The sequence below is a fragment of the Microcaecilia unicolor genome, chromosome 1 (assembly GCF_901765095.1).
Source record: "Microcaecilia unicolor chromosome 1, aMicUni1.1, whole genome shotgun sequence".
Lineage (NCBI taxonomy): Eukaryota > Metazoa > Chordata > Amphibia > Gymnophiona > Siphonopidae > Microcaecilia > Microcaecilia unicolor.
The window spans coordinates 438,761,787-438,789,729 of record NC_044031.1 but is presented as its reverse complement, the minus strand read 5'-3'; the positions used below and the strand labels follow the sequence as shown (position 1 = coordinate 438,789,729).

Genomic DNA, 27,943 nt, shown 5'->3' with positions numbered 1-27,943 from the left:
TAAAATAAAGAATTTAAAAAAAAGAGTGCATGGAAAAGTATCTGTCTACATAGGCAGGTTTGCCCAGAATAAATTCAATGCAAGAGAGTATTTCTGTCATGCTGATATGAAGGTATGCCTTAGGGCCACCACTTTGAAAGGGAGACTATAAAGCTGTACTGTCCCCTGTCACCAAGGAGCTACTACTGAACAGCCTCAAATACAGCTCTGAGGAGAATAGTATTATATTATATAGATGAGATGGAATCCCTTTTTGCTGTAGTTTTCCTGTTGTTGCTTCTTGGAGTTCAGGACAGAGACTCCAAATTACTATAAGCAGCTTCTCCTGAAACCAGCTATAATGGGGCAAATATTAGAATGTGAAGGCATTTTACAGTGCTTAAGGATCAGCATTTTGTAGAGTACATTTGCTGTCAGAAGACCATCGGTAGAAGAAAGATAACGGGCCATCTTACAATGGTGTGCTTCATCATTTGCAAACTAGCACCCTGTTTGTGCCTTCTCGCAGTATCTTGGCATCTTCATGCCACTGCTGGTACTCTGTGCTTTTCTTTTTTTATGTGGGGTCTTCATGCCAATCTTGATATCTTGTAGTGTTGTTGGCTTTCTTTCAAATGCTCATCAGCCCCAGTGATACCCAGTAGAACTGGCATCACCAAGATATTATCAGGCTCATTTTCAAAAGAGATGGACGTCCAAAAAGTGACATAAATCGGCACTTGGACATCCTTCTCACAGAGACATTCAAATTGGTATAATCAAAATCTGATTTTGGACGTCTTTCTCAGAAATCCGTCACAAGGATGTCCAAATCTCAAAGGGGCCTATCAGAGGCGTGTTTGAGGCGGGACTTGGGCGTTCCTAAGACTTGGATGTCTTTGAGTCATAATGGAAAAAATCAAAGACGTCCAGGACTAAAGCTTGGACGATTTCACTCAGACCTGTTTTTATTATGAATAAGGCACAAAAAGGTGCCCAAAATGACCAGTTGACCACTGGAGGGAATCAGGGATGACCTCCCCTTACTCCCCTAGTGGTCACTAACCCCCTCCCACCCTCAAAAAACATAATTAAAAATATTTTGTGCCAGCCTCTATGCCAGCCTCAGATGTCATACTCAGGTCCATGACAGTGCATGCAGGTCCCTGGAGTAGTTTAGAAGTAGGTGCAGTGCACTTCAGACAGGTGGACCCAGGCCCACACACCCCCACCTGTTACATTTGTGGAAGAAACAGTGAGCCCTCCAAAACCCACCAGAAACCCTCTGTACCCACATATAGGTGCCCCTCTTCACCTGTAAGGGCTATGGTAGTGGTGTACAGTTGGGGTAGTAGGTTTTGGGGGGAGGGGGTTGGGGGGGCTCAACAGACAAGGTAAGGGAGCTGTATACCTGGGAGCAGTTTATGAAGTCCACTGCAGTGTCCCCTAGGGTGCCTGATTGCTGGCTTGGCATGTCAGGGGGACCAGTGTACTAAAAATGCTGGCTCCTCCCACGTCCAAATGGCTTGAATTTGGATGTTTTAGACTTGGACATCTTTGGTTTCGAAAATGGCTGAAAATCAAAGATGTCCAAATCCAAGGACGTCCAAGGTATTTTCGAACACAAAGATGGATGTCCATCTTTTTTCAAAAATGACCTTTTCCCCTCCTCTGAATTTGGACATTCTACAAAGACGTCCAAATTCAAACTTAGACGTTTCTTTCGAAAATGCCCCTCTATGTGAGTTTGGAACAAAAGTGCAGGATGTCCTGGGAACGTGAAGTATCTATCCCCTGCTTTTAGTAAACCTGGGGTTGCTCTAGGACTGTTGTATTAGCACTCCATTAAAAGTAGCATTCATCCATTTGGGTGAAGCAACTGCCTTTAAAGGCAGCAAAACCTTTCAATGTGATTTCCAAGTGTATGGCTTTTAGTTTGTAAACCATTTTGAACTTTAAGGTATTAACTGCATAGAAATACAACACAATGCAAAGTAATGTAATGTTATGAAACATTAGCACACACTCTGCCAAAAAACAAAACAAAACTGTCTTCAATGTTGTGTTAAATCCGGGCTTAGGGCTTACAAACTGTACCAAATCGGGACTACTACTAGGCTACCACAGGAGCCCAGCTGTATTTCCCACCCTCAGCACGTGCCATTTATGGTGAGTCAAAAATAAAATTTTTACTTTTGTACTGCCGGGTTTGCACGGGAGCCCTTACTGTCATCTCAATAGGTGGTGGTAAGGGATCCCTGAGAAAATAGCCGTACATCAACCCCTGTGATTAGTGCAGGACCATTTCTTTTTTGGTGCTGAAAACAACCTTTTACCCTCTGCAATAAAAGGGGGCCTCAGCACACGGCAAATTCAGATGCTGATGCCACCGCAGGCCCCCTTTTACCACAGCTTGATAAAAGGGGCTTTTAATGTGTTCTAATGCAGGACTTTCCCATGCCCTAAGCCCAGATTTCATCAACCCGTAGTAAAGGGGCCCCTGAATCTTATATCTATTTTGTTTATTTTCAGTTAATTAAAACCATCAGTGCAGTGGACAAAGATAACCCAGTGGAGGGTCACCATTTTTATTTCACTCTGGCTCCAGAAGACATAAATAACTCAAATTTTACTATCAGAGATAACCAAGGTAGGGCAACTATTTTATCATGCTGCAAAATGTTCTGAAATTTCAAGAATGAGGCTTGACTTTTATGCGCTAATTTACTTACGTTCAACTGGCTTTTATGAAGCAGCGCTGCCAATTAGCATGTGCTAAATACGAAGAAGCCTATTCAATTCCCCATGGACTTCTTTGCATTCAGCACATGCTAATCAGTAATGCCACTTCGTAAAAGGAGCTCTTAATATTGATTTTAAACAAACAATATGGATATGCATTTACTAGCGTGAATATTGTTCATTAGCATGCAATCAAACACGTGCTGCATGCATAATAATTTTAATTTCTAATAGCCTATGCATTAGAATATTTATCATTTATTTTACATGTTAAAATAAATTAATTGAATGTTTAAAAGTTTTTTTTTAAATGATTGAAAAAAAAACTGTAAAAATGGCTCAAACAACAAAATCGAGAAATTCAAGAGTTAAATGTTTCAGCTATTATAGAATTTTCGAGTAATGACACAGTTATACCATCAACATGAATTGCTACAGTTGCTCTAACTACAGACAAAAATTGTCTTTATTTTTTAAAAATAAAGAAAAATTATTTTGGGGACAGAGAATCCAAATATTCCCAGATGTTTCCAAAAATAAACAGAGAAGACGTCAACAGTTTTTTCTTTTGAAACCGGGAGTCTTACAATTAGGGGCTACTTTCTTTTTGAGATTTCCGTGTAAATGTGTAGTTAAATATCAGTCAACAAAGTATGGTTTTTTTGAGCCAGCCCAGTTAACAACTTTTCTATCAGCTAAAATTAATAGAGGGGTTAACATCAGTTCTCTTGTTATATAAATATATGAAATAATAGGGTATTCATCGAGCAGATTTCTTAAACAAATTTCCTTTTTGAATGACTATCTCCATTTTGAAACATCTAGCTTTCTATTATGTGGACTTAAGTAAAATTGGTAAATGTTTACTTTTTTTTCATTTGGTGGTGGAAAAATTTGTTTTAGTAGTTTTTTTTTTTTTTTACATGTGCTGAAGCCCCACTTTTATTGCAGCTGGTAAAAGGGCAGTCTTTCTTTTCTGCAGGAAATGGCAGTGCGACAAGTAAAGCACTTGCTGTACGACCATTTCGGGGACAGCCCTTACCGCCACCCATTGAGGTGGCAATAAGGCTCCCACGCTAACCCACCGGTAACCGGGCATTATGTGGCACTGCCTGGTTATCACAGGGTACACCCTGGTGCTGCAAAAATAAATATATTTTTGTAGTGCCGTATATGACACATGCTTGGGGTGGGAAGTAACACCGGCTTCTGTGGTAGCCTGGCAGTACTTCCTGTTTAGCGAGTAGTAAGCCTGCTTTGGGCTTACTGCCTCTTTGTAAAAAGGGCCCTATGAGTGTTAAGTGTTAAGCTATATACGTTATGATTATGGTGTTAAAACAGATATTGTGTAAATGGGGATAAGATACCAGGCATTCATACATTTGATTGTTTAAGGGTGTAAATTTAAATTTTGATTAAAGGAATTTGTCATACCTAATTTTTATATCTTTAATACAACTATTCTTGAAAGGATTTTGTTACTCAGTTACATTAGCCATAAACCTGGTGTGTGTGTGTAGGCATCCAGGTGCAATAGGGATGCATGCAATTTAAAGTATTCTGTAAGTTATGTGTGTAACTGGGAGTCCTGCCCAGGGCCGCCGAGAGGGGGAGACAGGGGGACAAAATTCCCCGGGCCCGAGCCTCCGGGGGGGGGGGGGCCTGGTGCCGCCACCGTAGTCCGGCCCGCCCGCCCTCCATCGCTCCCTGGCATTGAACTTAAGCGCCTCACCTTTGAAACCACAGCAAGCAGCAGCAGACCACTCCTTGCTTCCATGTCCCACCCTCACCTAATGTAACTTCCGCGAGGGCAGAACACGGAAGGAAGGAGTGGTCTGCCGCTGCTTGCTGCGCTTTCGAAGGTGAGGCGCTTAACATCAGTGCAGAGGGCCTGGGGGTGGAGAGAGGGCCTGGTGGTGGGTGGAGGGGGGCCCGGCGACCTCGGGTGGGGGTGGGGCCCGGGGGCGGCCTTGTCCCGGGCCTGGCCCAGTCTCTCGGCGGCTCTGGTCCTGCCCTTGTCCTACTGCTCTGCCCAGGTGAAAGCCTTTAATTGCAAATATGTGCTTTATAAGTTAAGCAGGTATTTGCAGAATAGCTCTTAGGAGCCCTGCTACCACTAAGTGTGCAGCTGCACATGAAAGTAAAGTGCATTCTCTCTATTTACGCAATCAGTATTTGCTATTTCACACATCTGTGGAGGTGTGAATAGAGATTGCAGTTCGCATTCACACCTCTTTGTTTGTGTATTCATGAACACACACAAATCAAAATAGCTTTATTTTGATTTCACTTTTGCGTTTTTGGCATTTGCTTCTGGAAATGGCCACCAAGTGTCTAATCCTAAGAGACAGAAACATATAATCTGTTTTAATGGCAAGATAAGGGGCCCTTTTACCAAAGTACGGTAAGGCTACCACCGGCTCAATGTGTGGCAAATCGGCCCTACTGCTGGCTTACAGTTCCGGTTTTCCCACAAGCCATTTCTGGTGCTAAAAAATACCTTGCATTTTCTAGCACTAGGGGTGTGCCTGGTGGTAATCGGGCAGTGCGTGTGCTGCTTGATTAAATAGGAAGCAGTAAGCGCTCCAGCAGTAAATGGCTGCATGGCTTTAACATATGGCCATTTACTGGCCCTTTAAAAAAAAGGCCTTTTTACCGGTGGTGGTAAAAGGTGTCCGTGGCACAAGGTAATTGCACGCGCTGCTGCCATAGTGGGCCACCTTTTACCACCATTTGGTAAAAGGGCCCGTAAGTGTGTTAGATGAGCTTCATTCTGACATGTCTGTTTCTGCTGTTGGCCACAAGTTTAACCCTGTATTTCCTTTAGGAATAATTATTCACTTTCCGCTGTTTCATAGAAACATAGGTATAGCTGGAACCTAATCCCTATTTTCTCATATGGACTTTACTACTACTACTACTACTATCTAGCATTTCTATAGCGCTACAAGGTGTACGCAGCGCTGCACAAACATAGAAGAAAGACAGTCCCTGCTCAAAGAGCTTACAATCTAATAGACAAAAGTAAGCAAATCAAATCAATTAATATGTAAAGGAAGGAGGAAAGGAGGGTAGGTGGAGGCGAGTGGTTACAAGTGGTTACGAGTCAAAAGCAATGTTAAAGAGGTGGGCTTTCAGTCTAGATTTAAAGGTGGCCAAGGATGGGGCAAGACGTAGGGGCTCAGGAAGTTTATTCCAGGTGTAGGGTGCAGCAAGACAGAAGGCGCGAAGTCTGGAGTTGGCAGTAGTGGAGAAGGGAACAGATAAGAAGGATTTATCCATGGAGTGGAGTGCACGGGAAGGGGTGTAGGGAAGGACGAGTGTGGAGAGATACTGGGGAGCAGCAGAGTGAGTACATTTATAGGTTAGTAGAAGAAGTTTGAACAGGATACGAAAACGGATAGGGAGCCAGTGAAGCGACTTGAGGAGAGGGGTAATATGAGTAAAGTGACCCTCACGGAAGACGAGATGGGCAGCAGAGTTTTGAACCGATTGGAGAGGGGAGAGGTGACTAAGTGGGAGGCCAGCAAGAAGCAGATTGCAGTAGTCTAAACGAGAGGTAACAAGGGTGTGGATGAGGGTTTTGGTAGAGTGCTCGGAAAGAAAGGGGCGGATTTTACGGATGTTGTAAAGAAAGAAACGACAGGTCTTGGCGATCTGCTGGATATGAGCAGAGAAGGAAAGAGAAGAGTCAAAGATGTCCCCAAGGTTTCGAGCTGAGGAGACAGGGAGAATGACAGAGCCATCAACAGAATTAGAAAACGGGGGGAGTGGGGAGGTGGGTTTGGGGGGAAAAATGAGAAGCTCGGTTTTGGTCATGTTTAATTTCAGGTGGCGTTGAGACATCCAGAGAGCAATGTCAGACAAGCATGCTGAAACTTTGGTTTGGATGCAAGGTGAGATATCAGGAGTAGAAAAATAGAAAGGAGTCATCAGCATAGAGATGGTAGGAAAAGCCATGGGATGAGATTCATGAACCAAGGGAAGAAGTGTAGATAGAAAAGAGGAGGGGACCAAGAACAGAACCCTGAGGTACGCCGACAGGCAGAGGGATAGAAGTAGAAGAGGATCCACCAGAGTGAACACTAAAGGTGCGGAGGGAGAGGTAGGAAGAGAACCAGGAAAGGACAGAGCCCTGGAATCCAAGTGAGGACAGGGTATCGAGGAGTATGCTGTGATCGACAGTGTCAAAAGCAGTGGAAAGATCAAGAAGAATGAGGATGGAATAGAGACCTCTGGATTTAGCCAGTAATAGGTAATTGGAGACTTTAGTAAGCGTAGGGTGCAGCGAGACAGAAGGCGCGAAGTCTGGAGTTGGCAGTATTCATGAATTTATGTTTATAAGTACATAAATATTACCACACTGAGATATACCAAAGGCCCAGCAAGCCCAACATCCTGTTTCTAACACTGGCCAATCCAAGTCACAAATACCTGGCAAGATCATGAAAAAGTTCAATACATTTTATGCTGCTTATCCCAGAAATAGCAGTGGATTTTCCCCAAGTCAATTTAATAATGGTCTATGGACTTTTCCTTTAGGAAGCTGTCCAGACCTTTTTTAAACCCCGCTAAGCTAACTGCCTTTACCACGTTCTCTGGCAACGAATTCCAGAGTTTAATTACACATTCAGTGAAGAAAAACTTTCTCCGATTTGTATTAAATTTACTGCTTTGTAACTTCATTGCATGCCCCCTAGTTTTTTATGAGCCGTACCATTGTGAATAGTGAGAATGCACTATACTAATATTCTATACATTTAGGTGTGCAAGGGGTGCATACATTCAGGCACCTAGATTAAAGAATTGTTCTTCACAATAAATCCCAATAAATAAAAATGTACTGTATGACTAGAGAATGAATAGGAAACAGACTATGGTAAGGAAAAACCTATGATGGTTCTTGCTCTGCACCCATCACTTATTTTAAGTTATCATAAGCACATTTTTTGACAATTATTTCTTGACTATAAGTACACCTGAACAATGGATATTAGGTACAGTAGACAGTGGTGTGCCCCCTCCCTCCTAACTCCCCCACCCCCCTAGAAGAGCGTCCATTCCCTCCCAAATACCTCACCACCAGTCTGTAGGTCCCCCCAGACCTACCTTAAGAATGCCTTGTTGGTCTAGGGTAGGGTAGGGTAGCTAGGAGTGATTCCCAGATTCTCCTGTCTGTGTTGGCTCCAGATTCAAATTAGCAGTTGTGACTTCCAGTGGTAGTCTCATGGTACTACCATGGTGCTGGCATAGGCAAGAGCGACTTGAGATTGCTCTTGCTCACCCTATCTTAGACCGTCAGGCAATCCTTAGGGTAGGCCCTGGGGATCTATAATGTTAGGAGAGGAGTATTTCGGAGAAATATGGATGTTCTTGTTGGGGTGGGGGTTATTGGGGAAGGGGAATTATTTTGTTGGGGCTTTTTGGGAGGTAGAATGTTCTTGGGGAGATGGCCTTCAAGGGTTGAATATTATTGGGGGGAGCTTTCGGGAACAGCTGTTTATTTTGTTTTTTGTTTTCAGAACAGAAACTCCCATATAGTCCATTGCTTTGAGGATACATTGTATGTGCTTTTTTTCAACTGCAGATTTTCATTGTTTTTATTTTTATGCTATTTGCCATTTAGCAATCATATACCTTTTTTTGAAAGCAGAATTAAAGTATAATGTAGACTACTGATGACATTAAAATATAAGAAACTGGCACACCCCTACTGAATAACTCATGATGGCACGAGTCAACAAACATACCCATTGACAGATCACAGAAAGCTGGAGGTAGGGTTAGTGGATAATTCTTCTTATTATTATTTGGCTGACATCTTTTCAGTAATAGTTACTTTCAGGTAATTTTTTTTGCCTGGAGGTCTTACATCTAAACTTCTGTTCGAGACAATGACAAAAATAAGTGATTTGCATAAGATGAAAAGACTCATTATTGGTACTGGAATCTTAGATGCTCTGATTTTCATCCCACTGCTCTAACCACTAGGTTATTTCTCCACTTAAAATCAGGAAAGTACATCTCCCATTCTCTTCAGAGCCTCCATGTATCTATTGATAACCATTGTGGTTTAGCTGCCAACCAAAGAAAGAAAGCTGGTTATCATAAAGAGACAAGCTTCTTCCTAGAAACATAGAAACATGACAGCAGATAAGGGCCAAATGGCCCATCCAGTCTGCCCATCCTCAGTAACCACTAACTCCTCCTTTTCCTAAGGGATTCCATGTGCCTGTCCCATGCTTTTTTAAACTCTAACACATTCTTTGTTTAAACCACCTCCACCGGAAGGCCATTCCAGGCGTCCACCATACTTTCCATGAAAAATTATTTTCTTAGATTCCTCCTAAGCCTATTTCCTCTTAACTTCACCCTATGCTCTCTCATTCCAGAGTTTTCCTTCATTTGAAAAAGGCTCTCCTCCTGTATATTAACATCACTGGAGACCACTTACCAATTTTGTAGCCGCCCTCTGGACCAATTCTACCCTGTTTATATCTTTCTGTAGTTGCGGTATCCAGAATTGCATGGAGTACTCTAAATGGGGCCTCACCAGAGACTTATACAAGGGAACTATCACCTCTTTTTTTCCTGCTGTCATCCCTCTCCTTATGTACCTAAGCATCCTTCTGGCTTTGACTGTCGCACTTTCTACCTGTGTAGCCACTTTAAGGTCATTAGACACAGTCACTCCCAAATCTCGTTCTTCTTCTGTACACAGAATCGCTTCACACCCCCTATATTGTACTGTTCCCTTGGATTCTTGTAACCCAAGTGCATGGACCTGCATTTCTTAGCATTAAAATGTAGTTTCCAATTATCTGACCATTATTTAAGCTTCACTAGATCTTTCCTCATGCTAACCACACCTTCCGGGGTTTCCACCCTAATACAAAGTATGGTATCATCCGCAAAGAGGCAAACCTTACCAGACAGCCCTTCCGCAATATCACTCACAAAGATGTTAAAGAGAGTAGGCCTGAAGATCAATCCCTGCAGCACACCACTGATAACATCCCATTCCTCAGAGCAAGTTCCATTTACCATTACCTTATGTCTCTCCCATTTAACCAGTTTTTGACCCAGTCACTTTAGGTCCCATACCGAGGGCACTCAATTTATTTGTTGCCTGTGCAGAACAGTGTCAAAGGCTTTGCTAAAATCCAAGTACACCACATTTAGCACTCCTCCCACGTCCAACTACTTGGTTACCCAGTCAAAGAAATCAATCAGATTTGCCTCACACAACCTGCCTCTAGTGAAGCCATGCTGCCTCGGGTCCTGCAGTCCATTCAATTCGAATAATCTCACCATCCTCCGCTTTAGAAGCGTTTCCATTAGTTTGTTCACCACCGAGGTCAGACTGACAGGCCTGTAGTTCCCAATCTCCTCCTTACTTCCACTCTTGTGCAGAGGGATCACATCTGCCCTTCTCCAGGACTGTTGCAGTATCTAAGGAAGCATTGAAGAGGTCAGACAGTGGAGACGCCAGAACCTCTTTAAGTTCCTTGAGCACACCTCAGATGTGTCCCATTGGGCCCCATCACTTTGTCTACTTTTAGTTTAGCTAGCTTCTCACGAACACAGTCTTCTGTGAATTGGTCCCGGCCTACCATACATCCATCCCCATTTGGATTTGTTTTCTGTGGTCCTTCCCTGGCCTTTTATCCGTGAACACAGAACATAAATTATTGTTAAACAATTAAGCTTTACCCTTATCAGCGTCTACATATTCCTCCCCCTCAGCTTTGAGCATCACAGTGATATTATGGCACTTCCTCCTGTCACTTACATATCTGAAAAAGGTCTTGTCCCCCAATTTTACTGTATCGGCTATCTGTTCTTCCATTTGTCTCTTCACTTTCCTAACAACTTTTCCAGCTTCCCTTAGCTTTTCCAGGTACTTTTGCCTGTCTCCCTCTTTCTGAGTCATTTTATAATGTGAGAAAGTTAACCTTCATTCCCTTACCTTTTCAGCTACAACTTTTGAGAAACATATCGGCATTCATTTCCTCCTACTTTTGTGTAATTTTCTAACATAAAGGTTTGTCGCCTTTAAAATAGCTCCTTTCAGTTGTGCCAACTGTTGATCTACTTCCTTCAACTGTTTCTTGAGAAATTCCCCCATCTCGGCAAAGTTAGGTTTTTTTTTTTAAATTCTCGGACCTTCAATCCTGAGTAAGCCCTGTCTTCCTTTGTTGTAATACTGAACCACACCATTTGGTGATCACTAGATGCCAAATGATCTCCCTACGTAACATCAGAAACATTTTCCCCATTTGTAAGCAGCAGGTCTAGAATAGCTCCATCTCTCTTTGGTTCCGTTACCTGCTGCTGAAACAATTCTTCCTGTAGAGAATTCAAAATCCATTTGCTTCTAGATGACTCCACAGCAGGGACATACCAGTCAACATCTGGCTTATTAAAATCACCTATCAGTAGTACCTCTCTTTTCCTAGCTATCTTGTGGATATCTTAAGTCTCTGTCCATTTCTTCTGATTGTGAAGATGATCTGTATATTACACCAGTGTAAATACATTTTCCTTTTCCTTTTACCGGTTTAACTGCTTCTTTAAGGGAAGCACACCTTCCCTTAAAGAATAAAGAAGGCTTTTAGCAGTGGCGTACCAAGGGGGGCGGGGAGGGGCGGGGAGGGGCGATCTTCCCCCGGGTGTCAGGCAGCCTAGGAATGCCACTGGCTTTTAGCCTAGTAGATTACATTTAAGGCACAGTCAATTCAGGCAACCACCAGCTTGGTAGGCTGCCTTCAATAAACAGATTATGGATTTAAGAAAAGGGAAATAAAAGAAAAAAAAAAAAGGTTCTTTTCTTGCACTATGACTGGAAATTCTTCTTTCCTTGCATGGACCAGCTATAGCACTTGAAAACCTCACAGACCATGTTGAGCCAAATATCATCCTGTGAGCTGTCAGTGTGTCCTATAAAACTCAAGCTGTAGCATAGACTTGCCTTCCCTTTGCAGACAGCTCAGAGGCACCATTAGATGATACAGCTCAAGTGAGAGGCAGTGGAGCTATACAGGAGTGCTACAGTCCTCACTGATCCGAAGCATAATTTGGATGCCTGGAGAGGGTGATATGGGTGTGCATAGAGAATGGGAGCAGCAATTTGAGAAAGTTGCTTCCAAATACCTGTGAGGTATAGAAACTCCTATTTTGTCCCTATGTACAGATGTCTGCAATCACTGCTCCCAATGGAATGGGGGAAAACTTAGATTTGCACTCCTGCACTTCCTCACACTTATGTTACAAGAAGCTCTGTGTTTGGCAGAGCCTTTGTAAGATACAGAGGGTACTGTGCATATCCTGACCTGGATGTTTCATTTCCCCATCTCCACAATCCTTCTAAAATTGGTCCCATCGAGGATCATTCTATAAGAGAACACAGATGATTGGCAATGGCTATGGTGCCTATTTTAAGCATATTTTATAAAGAACAGTAGGAACTTACATTTCTTTACAGAATAGTAGCACAAGTGGCAACCACTTATGTCACCCCTATGGCTTGGGTATATGCCTGTCCCTGGATGAACACACCCGAATTATAATACTCTATGATTTAAACACATATGAAAATAACATAAGAACAAAAGAGTAGCCATACTGGGTCAGAACAATGGTCCATCTAGCCCAGTATCCTGTTTCCAACAGTGGCCAAGCCAGGTCACAAGTACCTGGCAGAAACTGTGCAGAAACGTATCCAAACCTTTTTTAAACTCAGATACACTAACCGTTGTTACTACATCCTCCGGAAAAGTGTCCCAGAACTATTCATTGAGTGAAAAAATATTTCCTACTATTTGTTTTAAATGTATTTCCATGTAACTTCCTCGAGTGTTCCCTAGTCTTTGTACTTTTGGAACGAGTAAAAAGTTGATTTACTTCTACTCATTCTACACCATTCAGGATTTTGTAGACCTTAATCATGTTTCCCCTCATCCTTCTCTTTTCCATACTGAAAAGCCCTAACCTCTTTAACCTTTTCTCATATGAGAGGAGTTCCATCCCTTTTCTCATTTTGGTCGCTCTTCTGTCCTTTTATCTGGGCTTCCAAGATGGTATTTTTAAATAACGTCCATGCCTGATTTAATGCCCAAACCTTTCCTGCCGATCTGTTCAGCTTTTTAACCATTTTCTTTATTTTCTTATAGTCGCCCTTTCAAAAAATAAAAGTAGGTATAGTAGATTTCCTTTGTGCATTCATCCCAGATAATAGCACAAACTTTATCATGCTATAATCATTGTTTCCCAGGGGACCTAACACTGCCACCTGTTGCACTATGTCACCAAGGACCAGATCCAAAATGGCTCTCCCTCTTGTCGGTTCCTGTACCAGTTGCTCCAAGAAGTAGTCATTTTATCTCCCCGGCACTCCCTGATGTAACATTTATCTAGTCAACAATGGGGTAATTCAAATCACCCATTATTGTAATATTGAACAATTTGCCAGCTATCATAATTTCTGTAAATATTTCTTAATCTGTCCATTCTGTTCCAGTAGACGATAGTACAACCAAACAAGAATAATCCAACCCTACATGGAATTTCTATCCATAATGATTCCACGCTGCTATCTATTTCATGTGGAATGTTTATTTTATTCGACTCAATTCCCTTTTTAACATATAGTGCAACCCACCCCCTCCAATTTGATCTATCACTGTGATACAATTTGTACTCTGTTAACACAGTGTCCCATTGATTGTCTTCTTTCCACCAAGTCTCTGAAAAACCTATTATATCTACCTCGTCATTTAGTGCTATGTACTCTAACTCTCTCATCTTATATTTTAGGCTTCTAGCATTTGTATACAGGCACTTCAAATTGTGTTTTTCTTCCATACATGTACACTCTGGCCAAATGCTACCCATACATATGCCGCCAGCAAAAATACAGTCATCAGAGAGCACTGTATACATTTCTGCTTGTTGATATTTTATAGGAGGTCATTAAAGCATGTAAGTACCCACTGACATGCATAAAGGAATAGAGTACCACCATTTATGCAACTTCTAGTTGCTTGAAACTACATGGCTTCTTAGAAAATTAACCCTAAGGAGGAAAATTATATAACTGGACACTTACATTTATGCACCACTTGAAAGTATAAATTGTACAAAATGTTGTAAGTTAGGAGGTCCTTTTACTAAGTTGCGGCAAAAAAAAAAAGTGGTCTTAGTGTGCCCTTATGTTTACTGCAGACATAAAAATGGCATTGCATTGTTTGTATTAATGATCATATGCTGTTGCCATAAAAAATGTACATCTGACCCCCCCCCCCCCTCACCTCAGCAACAAGAAAGAACTGGAACCCCTCTAATGGCCACAGAGTCCTCTCCTGTAACAATCCTCCTATCCTAGCTCTTACTGGGGTCCCATGGTCATTGATGTCTAGTGGGAAAATAAAATGTAGGAGTTGTCATATTGGATCAGACCAAAGATCCATCTAGCCCACTATACTATTTTTAACAGTGATAAATCCATGTAACAAGTACCTGGAAGTACCTGGCAGAATCACATAAAATAGCAAGATTATATGCTACTTACCTCTTGGTATAAGTTTATGGACTAAACCTCCAGAAAGTTGTCCAAACCTTTTCTTTTAAACACAGCTACATTAATCACTAATAATTAAGTTTATATATATATATAATTTCTTTGTTACATTTGTACCCTGTGCTTTCCCACTCATGGCAGGCTCAATGTGGCTTACATGGGGCAATGGAGGGTTAAGTGACTTGCCCAGAGTTACAAGGAGCTGCCTGTGCCTGAAGTGGGAATTGAACTCAGTTCTTCAGGACCAAAGTCCACCACCCTAACCACTAGGCCACTCCTCCACTATATGTATATATATATTTTTTTTCAATTATGTTTTTTAAATGTTCTACTGTGCGACATCATGCTATGTCCTCTAGGGGTCCTTTTACTATGCAGTGTTAAAAAGTGGCCTGCAGTAGTGTGGATGTGTGAAATTGGTGTATGTGGAACCATTTTTTTACCACAGCTGGGAAAATGTTTTTTTTTTTTTTTAAATAGGGGCAGTAAATGGTCGTGCGCTAAAATTAAAAGTAGTGGGCGGCTATTTACTGCCTGAGCACTTTCTGCCACCCATTGACTTGTGGTAAGGGCTCGCACGCTACTCGTTCAGTAATCAGGCAGTGTGCACCAATGTAGCCGCGCTGCTGATTACTGCTGTTAATGCCCTTGTGGTAGAAAATAGAAAAATATTTTCTACCATGGGAAACAGCGTACGCCAACTACAAAACTACCACAGGGCATCCATATTACCCCTGCAGTAGGATTATTTTGGCACATACTACCTGCACATTTGTTGTACTGCTGTTTAGTAAAAAGCCCCCCTAGTTTTTCTACTTTTTAAAAAGTAAACAGTTGATTCACATTTACCCACGGCACTCCATACAGGATTTTGGCAACCTCTCCCCTCAGCAGTCTCTCCTCTAAACTCAAGAGCCATAAATTCATTAGCCTTTTTGTAAATGAGAGGACTTGCAACCCCTTAATTGTTCTGGTCATCCTTCTCTGTATCATTTCTAAATCCACTATATCATTTTTGAGATGTGGGACCAGAATTGTGACACACTATTCATGTTGCCTCTGTCTCACTATGGAGCAATACAGAGGCAATATGATATTTTTGTTTTATTCTCTATTTCTTTTCTAATAATTCTTAACATTCTGGGGCCCTTTAACTAAACTGTGGTAAGCACTAACCACAGCTTAAAAAACACTACCAAGGGGCACGCTCATGCATCCCGTGGTTGTTATAACATAAGAACGTAAGAATACCCATGTTAGGTCAGACTAATGAGCCATCTAGCCAGGTATCCTGCTTCTAACAGTGCCCAATCCGGGTCAGAAGTACCGAGCAGAATCCCAAATAGTGGCAATTTTCCATGCTACCAGTCCCAGGCAAGCAGTGGCTTCCCCGTGTCTATCTCAATAGTTTTGGGATCGGTGCACGCTTCCCAGATGCTAAAATTTATTTCTTAGTGTTGGAGCGGAGAGTAAGAATTGTTCTGTGCTAATCAATTAGCTCAGCCACATTGCAGCACACTAAGGGCGTCTTTTACTAAGGCGCGCTCACATTTTTAGCGTGTGCTAAAATTGCGGGCATATTAAATGTTAGAGATGCCCATAGGAATGCATTGGTGTCTCTAACGTTTAGCATGCCACAATTTTAGTGCAAAGCAAAAACGTAAAAGACCCTCTGATTGATTGGCATGTGAGCCCTTACTGCCTAGAAAATAGGTGTCATAAGTGCTCACGCAAAATGACCACACAATAATGGGGAAATTAGCACAAGGCAATTAATGGGAATCATTACTGCCATGCTAAAAGTGGCCTCAGCGAGTGGGAAAGACCCGCAGTGGGAATAATTTTTTAGCATAGCTTAGAAAATCTCCTCTGTTTGGTTTTCTGGCTGCCGCCTCACACAATCACACCTAGATCCTTTTCCCTGGTGGTGACTCCTAATATGGAACCTAACATTATGCAGCTATTATTTGGGTAATTATTTCCTTTTTGTATAGTTTTTCACTTGTCCAAACTAAATTTCATTTGCCATGTGGATGCCTAGTCTTCCAATCTCCCAAGGTCCTCCTACAATTTCTCACAGACCGCATGTCACCTGCAAATTCACTGCTCCTATTTCTAGATCATTTATAAATATGTTAAAGTGCACCAATCCCAGTAGAGATTGCTGTGTTATGCCACTATTTACTTTCCTCCATTGAGAGAATTGCCCTTTAAATCCTATCAGTCTTTTAACCAGTTCCTAATCCATTTTGATTCTATCTCAGTACATCACGTCTTCTGGTCAATAATTTTGTTTTGTTTTTTGGGTTTTTTTTTTTTTTTGATTGTATTTTTATAATAGTCATGCCTGACATTGACGTCAGGGTTACCAGTCTGCAAATTTCTGGATTGCCCCAGAACCCGTTTTGAAACTTGACATTATTTTGGCTATTTTCCAGTCATGAAGTACTGTTGATGATTTTAACGTTAGTTTACATATTATTAATATTAGATCTGTAATTTCATTTTTCAGTTCTTGCTCCCATATCTTTTCATGGCACTTCTATGATGTATAATATTTCCCATAGTATATAGGAATTAGCTGATTTTTATTTCTGTTCTCCTGGAATATATAATATTTGTACATTTATAAGACACTACACAAAGCAGTTTATATACCTGAGTACTGTTTTTGGTAATTTTTTTCAGATAACACAGCTTCAGTTTTGACAAGAAGAAATGGATTCAGTCAGGAAGAGCAAACTGTCTTTTATCTGCAAATCTTAATTGCAGACAATGGAACTCCATCACTCAGCAGTACCAATACCCTCACCATTGCTGTCTGTAACTGTGACGAGGATGGCAATGCTCAGTCCTGCAAGCATGGAGGCTTCGGTTTTTTTCTGGGTTTCAGCACTGCAGCATCAATTGCTGTTTTGACTTGTTTTTTCATATTACTGGGTAAGAAATGTACAATAATATAGAATAAAAAATATTGAGCCTAATATTCAAAGTATTTGTCTTCTTAGGGCCCTGTTTACTAAGCCATGCTATTTATTTATTTCTTGCATTTGTACCCCACATTATCCCACCTTTTTGCAGGCTCAATGTGGCTTACAGGGTGTTAATATGGTATAGTCATTACATAATCTTAGATACAGTCGGTAATAAACTGGAGGTAGAAGAGGAATTAGTTAGAAGGTGCTATAGGTGTGCTATTGTTTTTAATGCATGCTAGTACTAGAGACATCCATGGGAATATATGGGTGTCTCTAGCATTAGCATGTGCTAAAAAAGCTAGCACACCTTAGTAAACAGGGCCCTTAATCTGAAAGTTGTGCTTCTACATTATCCTCTTTTAAATCTTACTAAAGCTGAATGCCTTTATGGTATACTTAACATTTCACAAAACTCCTAAATTTAGGAGGTTAAAGATTTAGAGCAGGGAAACAAAGGCTATTAGCTTAGCACTGATTTTCAGCATTAACTCTCTAATTCTATAAAAGTTGCCAAATATTGTGTGTGGAAATTTTGTGGGCTGAATATCAGGCCAGTCCGGCCCGCATAACGTTTTGTTCTTCTTTTTTTTCAGAAAATAAAAGCCCTCGAGTGTGGGGGTAAGGGAGGAAGGAAAGAGGAGACATTGGGACAGATTAAAGCTCGGGGACTTTTTAAAAATCTTTTTACACCCAAAAAAAAATTATGCGGATGCCCGCCCGATATTCAGAGCCGACACCCGCATAGCTAAGCGGCCTTTTGGCTTAAATAAAGCCGCTTAGCTATGTGGGTGCTGGCACTGAATACTGTTGGCACCTGCATAACCTGGGGCTTCTCCCCAGTGCCACCCCCCACTGCTTCCCCTGACCTGCCCACTTTTTGTTTAGGTGGTTTCGGGGGATATTCAGTGGCACTGTCCGCTTAAGTTGTCCTTTTACCAAGTTGCGGGAAAAAGGGCCCTGCGCTAGCGGCAGGGGGCTGTTTTCCCAAACACCAGGGACCTTTTTACTGCAGTGGGTAAAAAGACCCCAGACACACATAGCCATGTGGTAAACCATGGTCATGTGATGGGAAGCCATTACCACCACCCATTGAGGTGGCAATAAGTGCTCCCATGCTAACCCAGTAGTAACCAGGCAGCGCACAACAATGCCCGATTACCGCCATGTTATCATTGCACAGGCCATTTCCAGGGGGTTTATGCTTTCCCCAGAAATGGCAAGCCCTCAGGGCTGGACTTTTGCCTGCGGCCATGTTGGGCCAGTAGTAGTCCCAGAAGAGCAAGCGGTAAGGCCACGTTGGACTAACCACTGCTCTGTAAAACAGTTCCTAAGTGCCGCTGAATATCCTCGCTTAGGCACCGAGAAACGATTTAAGCGGGCAGGAGAGGCTCTTGCCTGCTTAAATCACTTTCATTATCGGCCTCATAGAAAATCTTTGGAAATGGGTTAACACACTAAAGAAACAACAAAGAGAGTCCAATTCTCCCGTAAAAAACAACAGAAAAAACAAAAGAACGGAAGAACTCAAAAGAACCAGACTCAAAAATATATGAAAAGCCAAATTTATTGCACAAGACCCTACACGGTCCGTGTTTCGGCCAAAAAGGCCTTCCTCAGGGGTCTAAAAAACAAAACATACAATACATCATAAAACTTAATAAATACTAACATATAAATTTAAAATAAAAGATAAAAGATCAATGATAAACCGCAAAGATGATATATTACTACAATGGTAAGAATATGAACCATAAACGTATAGAGATATCTTATACAAATGGAGGGTAAAGGAAAAATGATAATGCAACCAAAAGACATATATAATAAATTATAATGATGCGACCAAAAGCAATCAGAGTAGATTTACATTAATATGTTTTTAAAAAAATTATTATTGAAAAATAAAATTGTGACATACCTATAAATTGACTTATACAAATATTCATATATACATCCAAAGGTTCATTCGAATTCGGACAAATCTAGACAAAAATATATATATAAATAAATATGCAAATATATGAGAAATAAATATGTAAAAAATATATTAACCACCGCGTTTGGTAAATGGCATGAGCCCTACAGATACGTGAACACAATTCAACTTAACAGTAATGTGTATTATATCCTTAAAGAAAAGCAGAATGAATTGTTACCACAAGCGTTTATGCAAAATGTACTAACTACTAAGAAGGATTGACATCCAAAGAAATGAACGTCTGAGTCGTTTCAGAATTTCCCATTGAAGAAAGGTAATATTCAGAAAATGCTGGTAAAATAAAAAGGTAAATAAAAATAGGTAGAATTAGAAACGTTGCAGACTGAAAGGTTTTATAATAAAGAACTGAGAAGTATATTTTCTCGGAGGATGACACCCTAGTTAAACAATTGTGTTGAACAGTGTACACGTATGTATAAAAACCTTGAAATGCACTATAAGCCACAGGTTACAGCTAAATTTGGTAATGAAAGTCGGTGAAAGTGTATGCTTATATCTAAAATGTATTGTAAAAAAGCGTTACCTACTGGTGCTGCCCGAGCTGATGCATAAACCTTGTGATCGAGATTAAAGTTAATATAAATAAAACGCTATAATTTAGAGTTCAAAACGACGTCCACCATTGATGGCAATATACTTATGTCCAATAAATATAATGAAAGACTTGCCTGCTGATCCAATCCAAGCTGATGCATAAGCCATGTAATCGAGATGAAAACCAGTGTAGAGAAAGCGCTGCAATTTAAAGTTCAAAGCGACGTACGCGCCGTGAGATGACATCTGACGTTAATGAAAGCCAATGGGAATCAAGACCGAGATCGTTTGAAAGAAAACAGGGTAACAGGACGAACTGTCAAAAGTAATCAATGACATGTATAGGCTATACGCTAATCTTAATTGTCCACTTAAATAATGACTTGCATACAATACATTTTAGTGAATTAACAAGTAATATAATGAATAGGGTTGCACCGAGCACAGGGTAACGGGAATATAAGGTAACAAGGCAGCCTGTCAAAAGCAAACATTGTACGGTAATCACAATTGTCCACTTGAATAGTAACCTGTATGCGGTTCGTTTTGATGAATTGTGAGTAAGGCTGCAACTAGCACAAAGCTGGTTATATGTCTTGTATGGTGTGAACAATGAAAACCCAATTGTCAAAAGATAAAAAAAGTGAAACAGAATGCAAGTATATCAGAACTTAAAGATGGACAGTATGGAAAAAGATTTTTATTACAAAAAATGTATTAGTTCTAACTCCTTATTTAAACCGTTTGGGGTTACTGTGTCTAGTTCATAAATAGCACGTTGTTCTGCTCTCAGCAGCATGCTGTCTAAGTTACCACCTCGCCAGCCTTTTTTAAGTGTTTTGAAGATAAAAAATTTTATGTCGTCTAAATTATGTCCAGCCTCTATCCAGTGGTCCACCAAGGGTGCCGTCCTAAGTTGTCTCTTAATACAGCTACGGTGCTCTATAATTCTAACCTTAATCATTCTGTTAGTCTTGCCAACATATATTAGACCACACGGGCATAAAACTATGTATACCACATTTTGTGTTTTGCAATCACTGTTAAAGTTTAATTTGTAATGTTTTTGAGTCTTAGGGTGTATGAACTCTCGAAGGGTCAATGAATGGATGCACACAGAACACGTGTTGCAGGGTTTATGGCCATTTTTCGTTACTGCAGATCTATCCAATGTAGGGAGTGCCGATGGAACTAAATGATCTTTTAAGTTTGGATTTCTGGAAACGGCAAATATGGGTATGATATCCTTGAAACAAGGGAGTGTCTGTATAATGTGCCAATGTTTTTTGATGATATTTTTGAATTGATGGCTATATGAAGAGAACCGAAAATTGCATACAATATCAGGGGCCATCTTCAATTTGCCCCCAGTTTGTAGAAGTTCTTCTCTTGTTATATCGCATGCTCTGTGGAATCCTTTCCTAATGCATGTTTTAGGATATCCTCTCTTAATAAACCTATCTGAAAGAGATTTTGATTGTTGTAAAAAATCTTCTGTATTGGCACATATACGTTTGAGTCTCAAAAATTGACAGAAAGGCAAATTATCTTTCAGAGCACGGTTATGATAACTTGTATAGTGTAAATAGCAATTACGGTCAGTGGGTTTCTTGTACAATGTCGTGGTTAGCCAATATTGATCTTTAATAACCAATACATCCAAAAATGGAATTCTCTCCATATTGTATTGCATCTTAAACTTCAAATTAGTGTTAAGACTATTTAGCCAGCCATGAAACTCATGCAGTAGTTCTATGTCCCCTATCCATAGGATGAAAATGTCATCTATATACCTCTTATATAGTTTAATCTCTTGTTTATATGGATGATCCTCATAGAAGATTCTTTCAAATTTTGCCACATAAAGGTTGGCTATGTCGGGGGCCATGCTGGCCCCCATGGCTGTCCCTTTAATCTGTAAGTAAAAGTTACCATTGAAAGCAAAATAGTTCTTGGTCAAAGCTAGAGTGGCTAAGGTCAGAATGAGCCGGTTGGGAATCCTAGTGTAGGTTTGCCTATCAGAAATGGTTTCTTCAATGATTGCTAACGCTTCTAGTTGAGGGATATTTGTGTATAGTGACTCTATGTCTAGAATGACTAGAACTACACCCTCCAGATCGCCATCATACTCTTCAAGTATATTAATAAAATGTGCTGTATCCCGTATGTAAGATTTAATTAAGGGGATGTATGGTCTCAGAAAAAAATCTGTAAAGATGGACAGCGGCTCTAAAATGGACCCATTGGCCGAAATGATAGACCGTCCTGGGGGATCCTCTATACTCTTGTGAATTTTTGGTAAGATATAAATTGTAGGGATGGTAGGATGTTCATTCACCAGAAATTGTCTCTCTTTGAGTGTTAAATAACCCATCTTGTTGGCATAATCTACAACTTCAATGATATCTCCTTTCAAAGATTCTGTGGGATCTTGTGGTAGACAGACATAAAATTCAGTATCATTTAGCTGCCGCATTATTTCAGCAATATATGAAGATCTGTCCATGACCACTAGACCCCCACCCTTGTCAGCTGGTTTGATAACTATATTATGATTGGATGCAAGGGAGTTCAGGGCCCTATGCTCTTCTTTAGACAAGTTATGATAAGGAGTTCTCGTTCCATTCAACTCTATATCAGTGATATCTCTAAGCACTACTTCGTAAAAGGTTTTAATTATAGGACCCATTGGGCCCGGAGGGATCCATTTAGATGGTTTCTTTACTACAGACATGTCTGTATAAGAGGTGGGACTAGTGGAAAAAAACTGTTTGATTTGTAGTTTTCTCTGAAATTTGAACAAATCAATGCGCGTCTGTAATGCATCATAATTAGATGTGGGAGAAAAGGAAAGACCCTTCCGTAATATCTGATTTTCTAAATTTGTGAGATGATGTTGTGATAAATTAAAAATGGGAATGTCGTCTACCAACCGGGCAGAGGCAGGGGCGGGGGTCCGAAGAGTTTTCAACCTTGCATCCAAAATTTGAAAGAATCTTCTATGAGGATCATCCATATAAACAAGAGATTAAACTATATAAGAGGTATATAGATGACATTTTCATCCTATGGAAAGGGGACATAGAACTACTGCATGAGTTTCATGGCTGGCTAAATAGTCTTAACACTAATTTGAAGTTTAAGATGCAATACAATATGGAGAGAATTCCATTTTTGGATGTATTGGTTATTAAAGATCAATATTGGCTAACCACGACATTGTACAAGAAACCCACTGACCGTAATTGCTATTTACACTATACAAGTTATCATAACCGTGCTCTGAATGATAATTTGCCTTTCTGTCAATTTTTGAGACTCAAACGTATATGTGCCAATACAGAAGATTTTTTACAACAATCAAAATCTCTTTCAGATAGGTTTATTAAGAGAGGATATCCTAAAACATGCATTAGGAAAGGATTCCACAGAGCATGCGATATAACAAGAGAAGAACTTCTACAAACTGGGGGCAAATTGAAGATGGCCCCTGATATTGTATGCAATTTTCGGTTCTCTTCATATAGCCATCAATTCAAAAATATCATCAAAAAACATTGGCACATTATACAGACACTCCCTTGTTTCAAGGATATCATACCCATATTTGCCGTTTCCAGAAATCCAAACTTAAAAGATCATTTAGTTCCATCGGCACTCCCTACATTGGATAGATCTGCAGTAACGAAAAATGGCCATAAACCCTGCAACACGTGTTCTATGTGCATCCATTCATTGACCCTTCGAGAGTTCATACACCCTAAGACTCAAAAACATTACAAATTAAACTTTAACAGTGATTGCAAAACACAAAATGTGGTATACATAGTTTTATGCCCGTGTGGTCTAATATATGTTGGCAAGACTAACAGAATGATTAAGGTTAGAATTATAGAGCACCGTAGCTGTATTAAGAGACAACTTAGGACGGCACCCTTGGTGGACCACTGGATAGAGGCTGGACATAATTTAGACGACATAAAATTTTTATCTTCAAAACACTTAAAAAAGGCTGGCGAGGTGGTAACTTAGACAGCATGCTGCTGAGAGCAGAACAACGTGCTATTTATGAACTAGACACAGTAACCCCAAACGGTTTAAATAAGGAGTTAGAACTAATACATTTTTTGTAATAAAAATCTTTTTCCATACTGTCCATCTTTAAGTTCTGATATACTTGCATTCTGTTTCACTTTTTTATCTTTTGACAATTGGGTTTTCATTGTTCACACCATACAAGACATATAACCAGCTTTGTGCTAGTTGCAGCCTTACTCACAATTCATCAAAACGAACCGCATACAGGTTACTATTCAAGTGGACAATTGTGATTACCGTACAATGTTTGCTTTTGACAGGCTGCCTTGTTACCTTATATTCCCGTTACCCTGTGCTCGGTGCAACCCTATTCATTATATTACTTGTTAATTCACTAAAATGTATTGTATGCAAGTCATTATTTAAGCGGACAATTAAGATTAGCGTATAGCCTATACATGTCATTGATTACTTTTGACAGTTCGTCCTGTTACCCTGTTTTCTTTCAAACGATCTCGGTCTTGATTCCCATTGGCTTTCATTAACGTCAGATGTCATCTCACGGCGCGTACGTCGCTTTGAACTTTAAATTGCAGCGCTTTCTCTACACTGGTTTTCATCTCGATTACATGGCTTATGCATCAGCTTGGATTGGATCAGCAGGCAAGTCTTTCATTATATTTATTGGACATAAGTATATTGCCATCAATGGTGGACGTCGTTTTGAACTCTAAATTATAGCGTTTTATTTATATTAACTTTAATCTCGATCACAAGGTTTATGCATCAGCTCGGGCAGCACCAGTAGGTAACGCTTTTTTACAATACATTTTAGATATAAGCATACACTTTCACCGACTTTCATTACCAAATTTAGCTGTAACCTGTGGCTTATAGTGCATTGCAAGGTTTTTATACATACATGTACACTGTTCAACACTATTGTTTAACTAGGGTGTCATCCTCCGAGAAAATATACTTCTCAGTTCTTTATTATAAAACCTTTCAGTCTGCAACGTTTCTAATTCTACCTATTTTTATTTACCTTTTTATTTTACCAGCATTTTCTGAATATTACCTTTCTTCAATGGGAAATTCTGAAACGACTCAGACGTTCATTTCTTTGGATGTCAATCCTTCTTAGTAGTTAGTACATTTTGCATAAACGCTTGTGGTAACAATTCATTCTGCTTTTCTTTAAGGATATAATACACATTACTGTTAAGTTGAATTGTGTTCACGTATCTGTAGGGCTCATGCCATTTACCAAACGCGGTGGTTAATATATTTTTTACATATTTATTTCTCATATATTTGCATATTTATTTATATATATATTTTTGTCTAGATTTGTCCGAATTCGAATGAACCTTTGGATGTATATATGAATATTTGTATAAGTCAATTTATAGGTATGTCACAATTTTATTTTTCAATAATAATTTTTTTTAAAACATATTAATGTAAATCTACTCTGATTGCTTTTGGTCGCATCATTATAATTTATTATATATGTCTTTTGGTTGCATTATCATTTTTCCTTTACCCTCCATTTGTATAAGAAATCTCTATACGTTTATGGTTCATATTCTTACCATTGTAGTAATATATCATCTTTGCGGTTTATCATTGATCTTTTATCTTTTATTTTAAATTTATATGTTAGTATTTATTAAGTTTTATGATGTATTGTATGTTTTGTTTTTTAGAACCCTGAGGAAGGCCTTTTTGGCCGAAACACGGACCGTGTAGGGTCTTGTGCAATAAATTTGGCTTTTCATATATTTTTGAGTCTGGTTCTTTTGAGTTCTTCCGTTCTTTTGTTTTTTCTCTTAACACACTAAAGGGCAACTTTATAATTGCAATTGCGCATGCTGCTTTCAACTCCTAAGTCCTATCCACTGTCTCTTCACGTTCAACTGTACAGCACTGCATACATCTAGTAGCACTATTGAAATTATAAGTAGTAGTACGTAGATGATATAGGAGGAAAGGTATCAAGCTGTATTAGTGCCATAAGTAGCATTATTTGTCTCTTAACATGGACTCTAACTCTGCTTCTCTTGCCCTACCATGGTGATATGTAGGTCACTGCAGGTTTCACAGTAATTAAATGTAAAACACGGAAATGCCTGTAAAGCAGCTTATTATTATGTAAAAATCAAAACATGACTTGCACTTGGTACTGGGTACATCCCACAAGTTGCATTAGGGGCATAAAATTATGGCAAAAAAAAAAACCCCAGCCAAAAGTTGGAGTTATTTTATTGTGTTATGAGCATTAGCCTCAAAACTGTGACCTGATGCTCCTGGGCCAGACCAGGCAGGGCCTGTGCCATTCCCACTGCCTTGTCAATTACCTCTCCAATCCACTGATTCTTTTTCCCCACCACCCTAATCCTCTCATCCCAGATAATTCCCCCCTCACCCTCTGATGGACAAGCCCCTCCACTCTCCTGATCAAGCACCCCAGCATCTTAGAAGGCCTACCAGCATTTTCTCTGGTGGTCTAGTGGTCTTCAGGTTGGAGCAAACCTCAGTCACTCCTTCCCTGCTGGCACCATCTCAAAATGCTTCCCTTAGTTGTAATTTTTGCTAGTTCCTTATACAGAAACATGAACCTAGTGTTAGTAGTGCAAGACTACTGCTAGGGGTGCCATTTTGGAGATGGTGCCAGCAGGGCAGGAGTGACTGAAAATGATGAAGGGAGAATCTTTGGTGAGGTGAGGGTCTTGATTATGAGTGGGTGGGTGTGATCAGGAGATGGGAGAAGTATACAGGGGTGGGGATGATTAGGTGGTTAGAGAAATGGCACAGATCTTACAGGCTCTGTCCTGGGAGTATTGTGCTATGGCATTGGTTGGGATAAAAGAGAAATTGTAGGTTGATTGATAAAGAGAGTTTGAATTAAAATAGAACAATTTTATTTATTATTTGGTTAGTTTGTTAATTTTTGGAACGACAGACCACCCTCAGGTCAAGGTATAATGGTCTATTACAGTTCCCTACTTTGAAAAAAAGCAAAGTACAAATCTATTCATGCAGCGGGATTTGCTTATAGCTCTGCCTGATGTTGGAACTCCCTTCAGGTCACCTGGAGTTTTGTAAGCTATTAAAAACCTATCTTTCTTTCTTTGTATTTATCTGATGGAGGAGACATTTAATTTTTAAATATCCAACATTTGGGAGTTTTTTAGGGGTTATGCGTATTTAATGTTTGTTTTGGATAATATCACTTCCTAGGGTTAGCTTAGCTTTTTATATTTTGTAATCTGCACTGACCCAAAAGTTGGTATGTAGGAGAATATTAGTTTTACTGTAATTGTAATTAGTTTCCATAGTGTAAAACCCTTTTTCCCATAGTTGCTTTGGTCTTTAAGGAAGAAGATGTATGAGATCTACCTTTACCAGAAATGGTTTTCAAGGGTAACAATATGGCGAAAAATCTTGCTGTACCTGGAAGAAGCACTGAGCGAAAGCGACACATTAAAGAGTGATAAATCACATAGACCAGATGGTATACACCCCAGGGTACTGAAAAAATTCAGACATGATATTTCTGATCTGCTGTTAGTGATCTATAATCTGTCATTAAAATTGTCCATAGTACTTGAAAATTGGATTGTGGCCAATGCAATTGTTATTTATAAAAAGAGTTCTGGTGTGATCTGAGAAATTACACACCAGTAAGCCTGACATGAGTGCTGGGCAAAATAGTGGCAAATATTATAAAGAATAAAATTACAGAACACATAGGTAAACATGGTTTAATGGTACAGAGTCAGCATGGGTTCAGCCAAGGGAAGTCTTGCCTCCCAATTTGCTTCATTTCTTTGAGGGTGTGAAGAAACAAATGGATAAAGTTACGTCGGTTGATGTAATGTATCTAGATTTTCAGAAAGCTTTTGCCAAAGTTCCTCATGAGAGACTCCTGAGAAAATTTTAAAAATCATGGAATAGGAGGCAATATTCTTTAGTGAAATAGAAATTAGGGGTCCTTTTACCAAGCTGCGGGATAAAGGGACCTGTGCTAGTGGTGGGGGCTTTTTTTTCCTGCTTGCCAGGGCCCTTTTTGCCACAGTAGGTAAAAAGCCC

The 27,943-nt window shown here is 40.0% G+C and overlaps 1 protein-coding gene across 1 annotated transcript in view; it reads left to right on the top strand.

Annotated features, from left to right (window-relative positions):
• CDH19 (cadherin 19) overlaps window positions 1-27,943 on the top strand; it is a 225,734-nt gene that overhangs the window by 184,689 nt on the left and 13,102 nt on the right. The window contains 2 exon segments of the mRNA XM_030212600.1: window positions 2,512-2,629; window positions 16,988-17,239. Coding sequence (XP_030068460.1) covers window positions 2,512-2,629; window positions 16,988-17,239 — 370 coding nt within the window.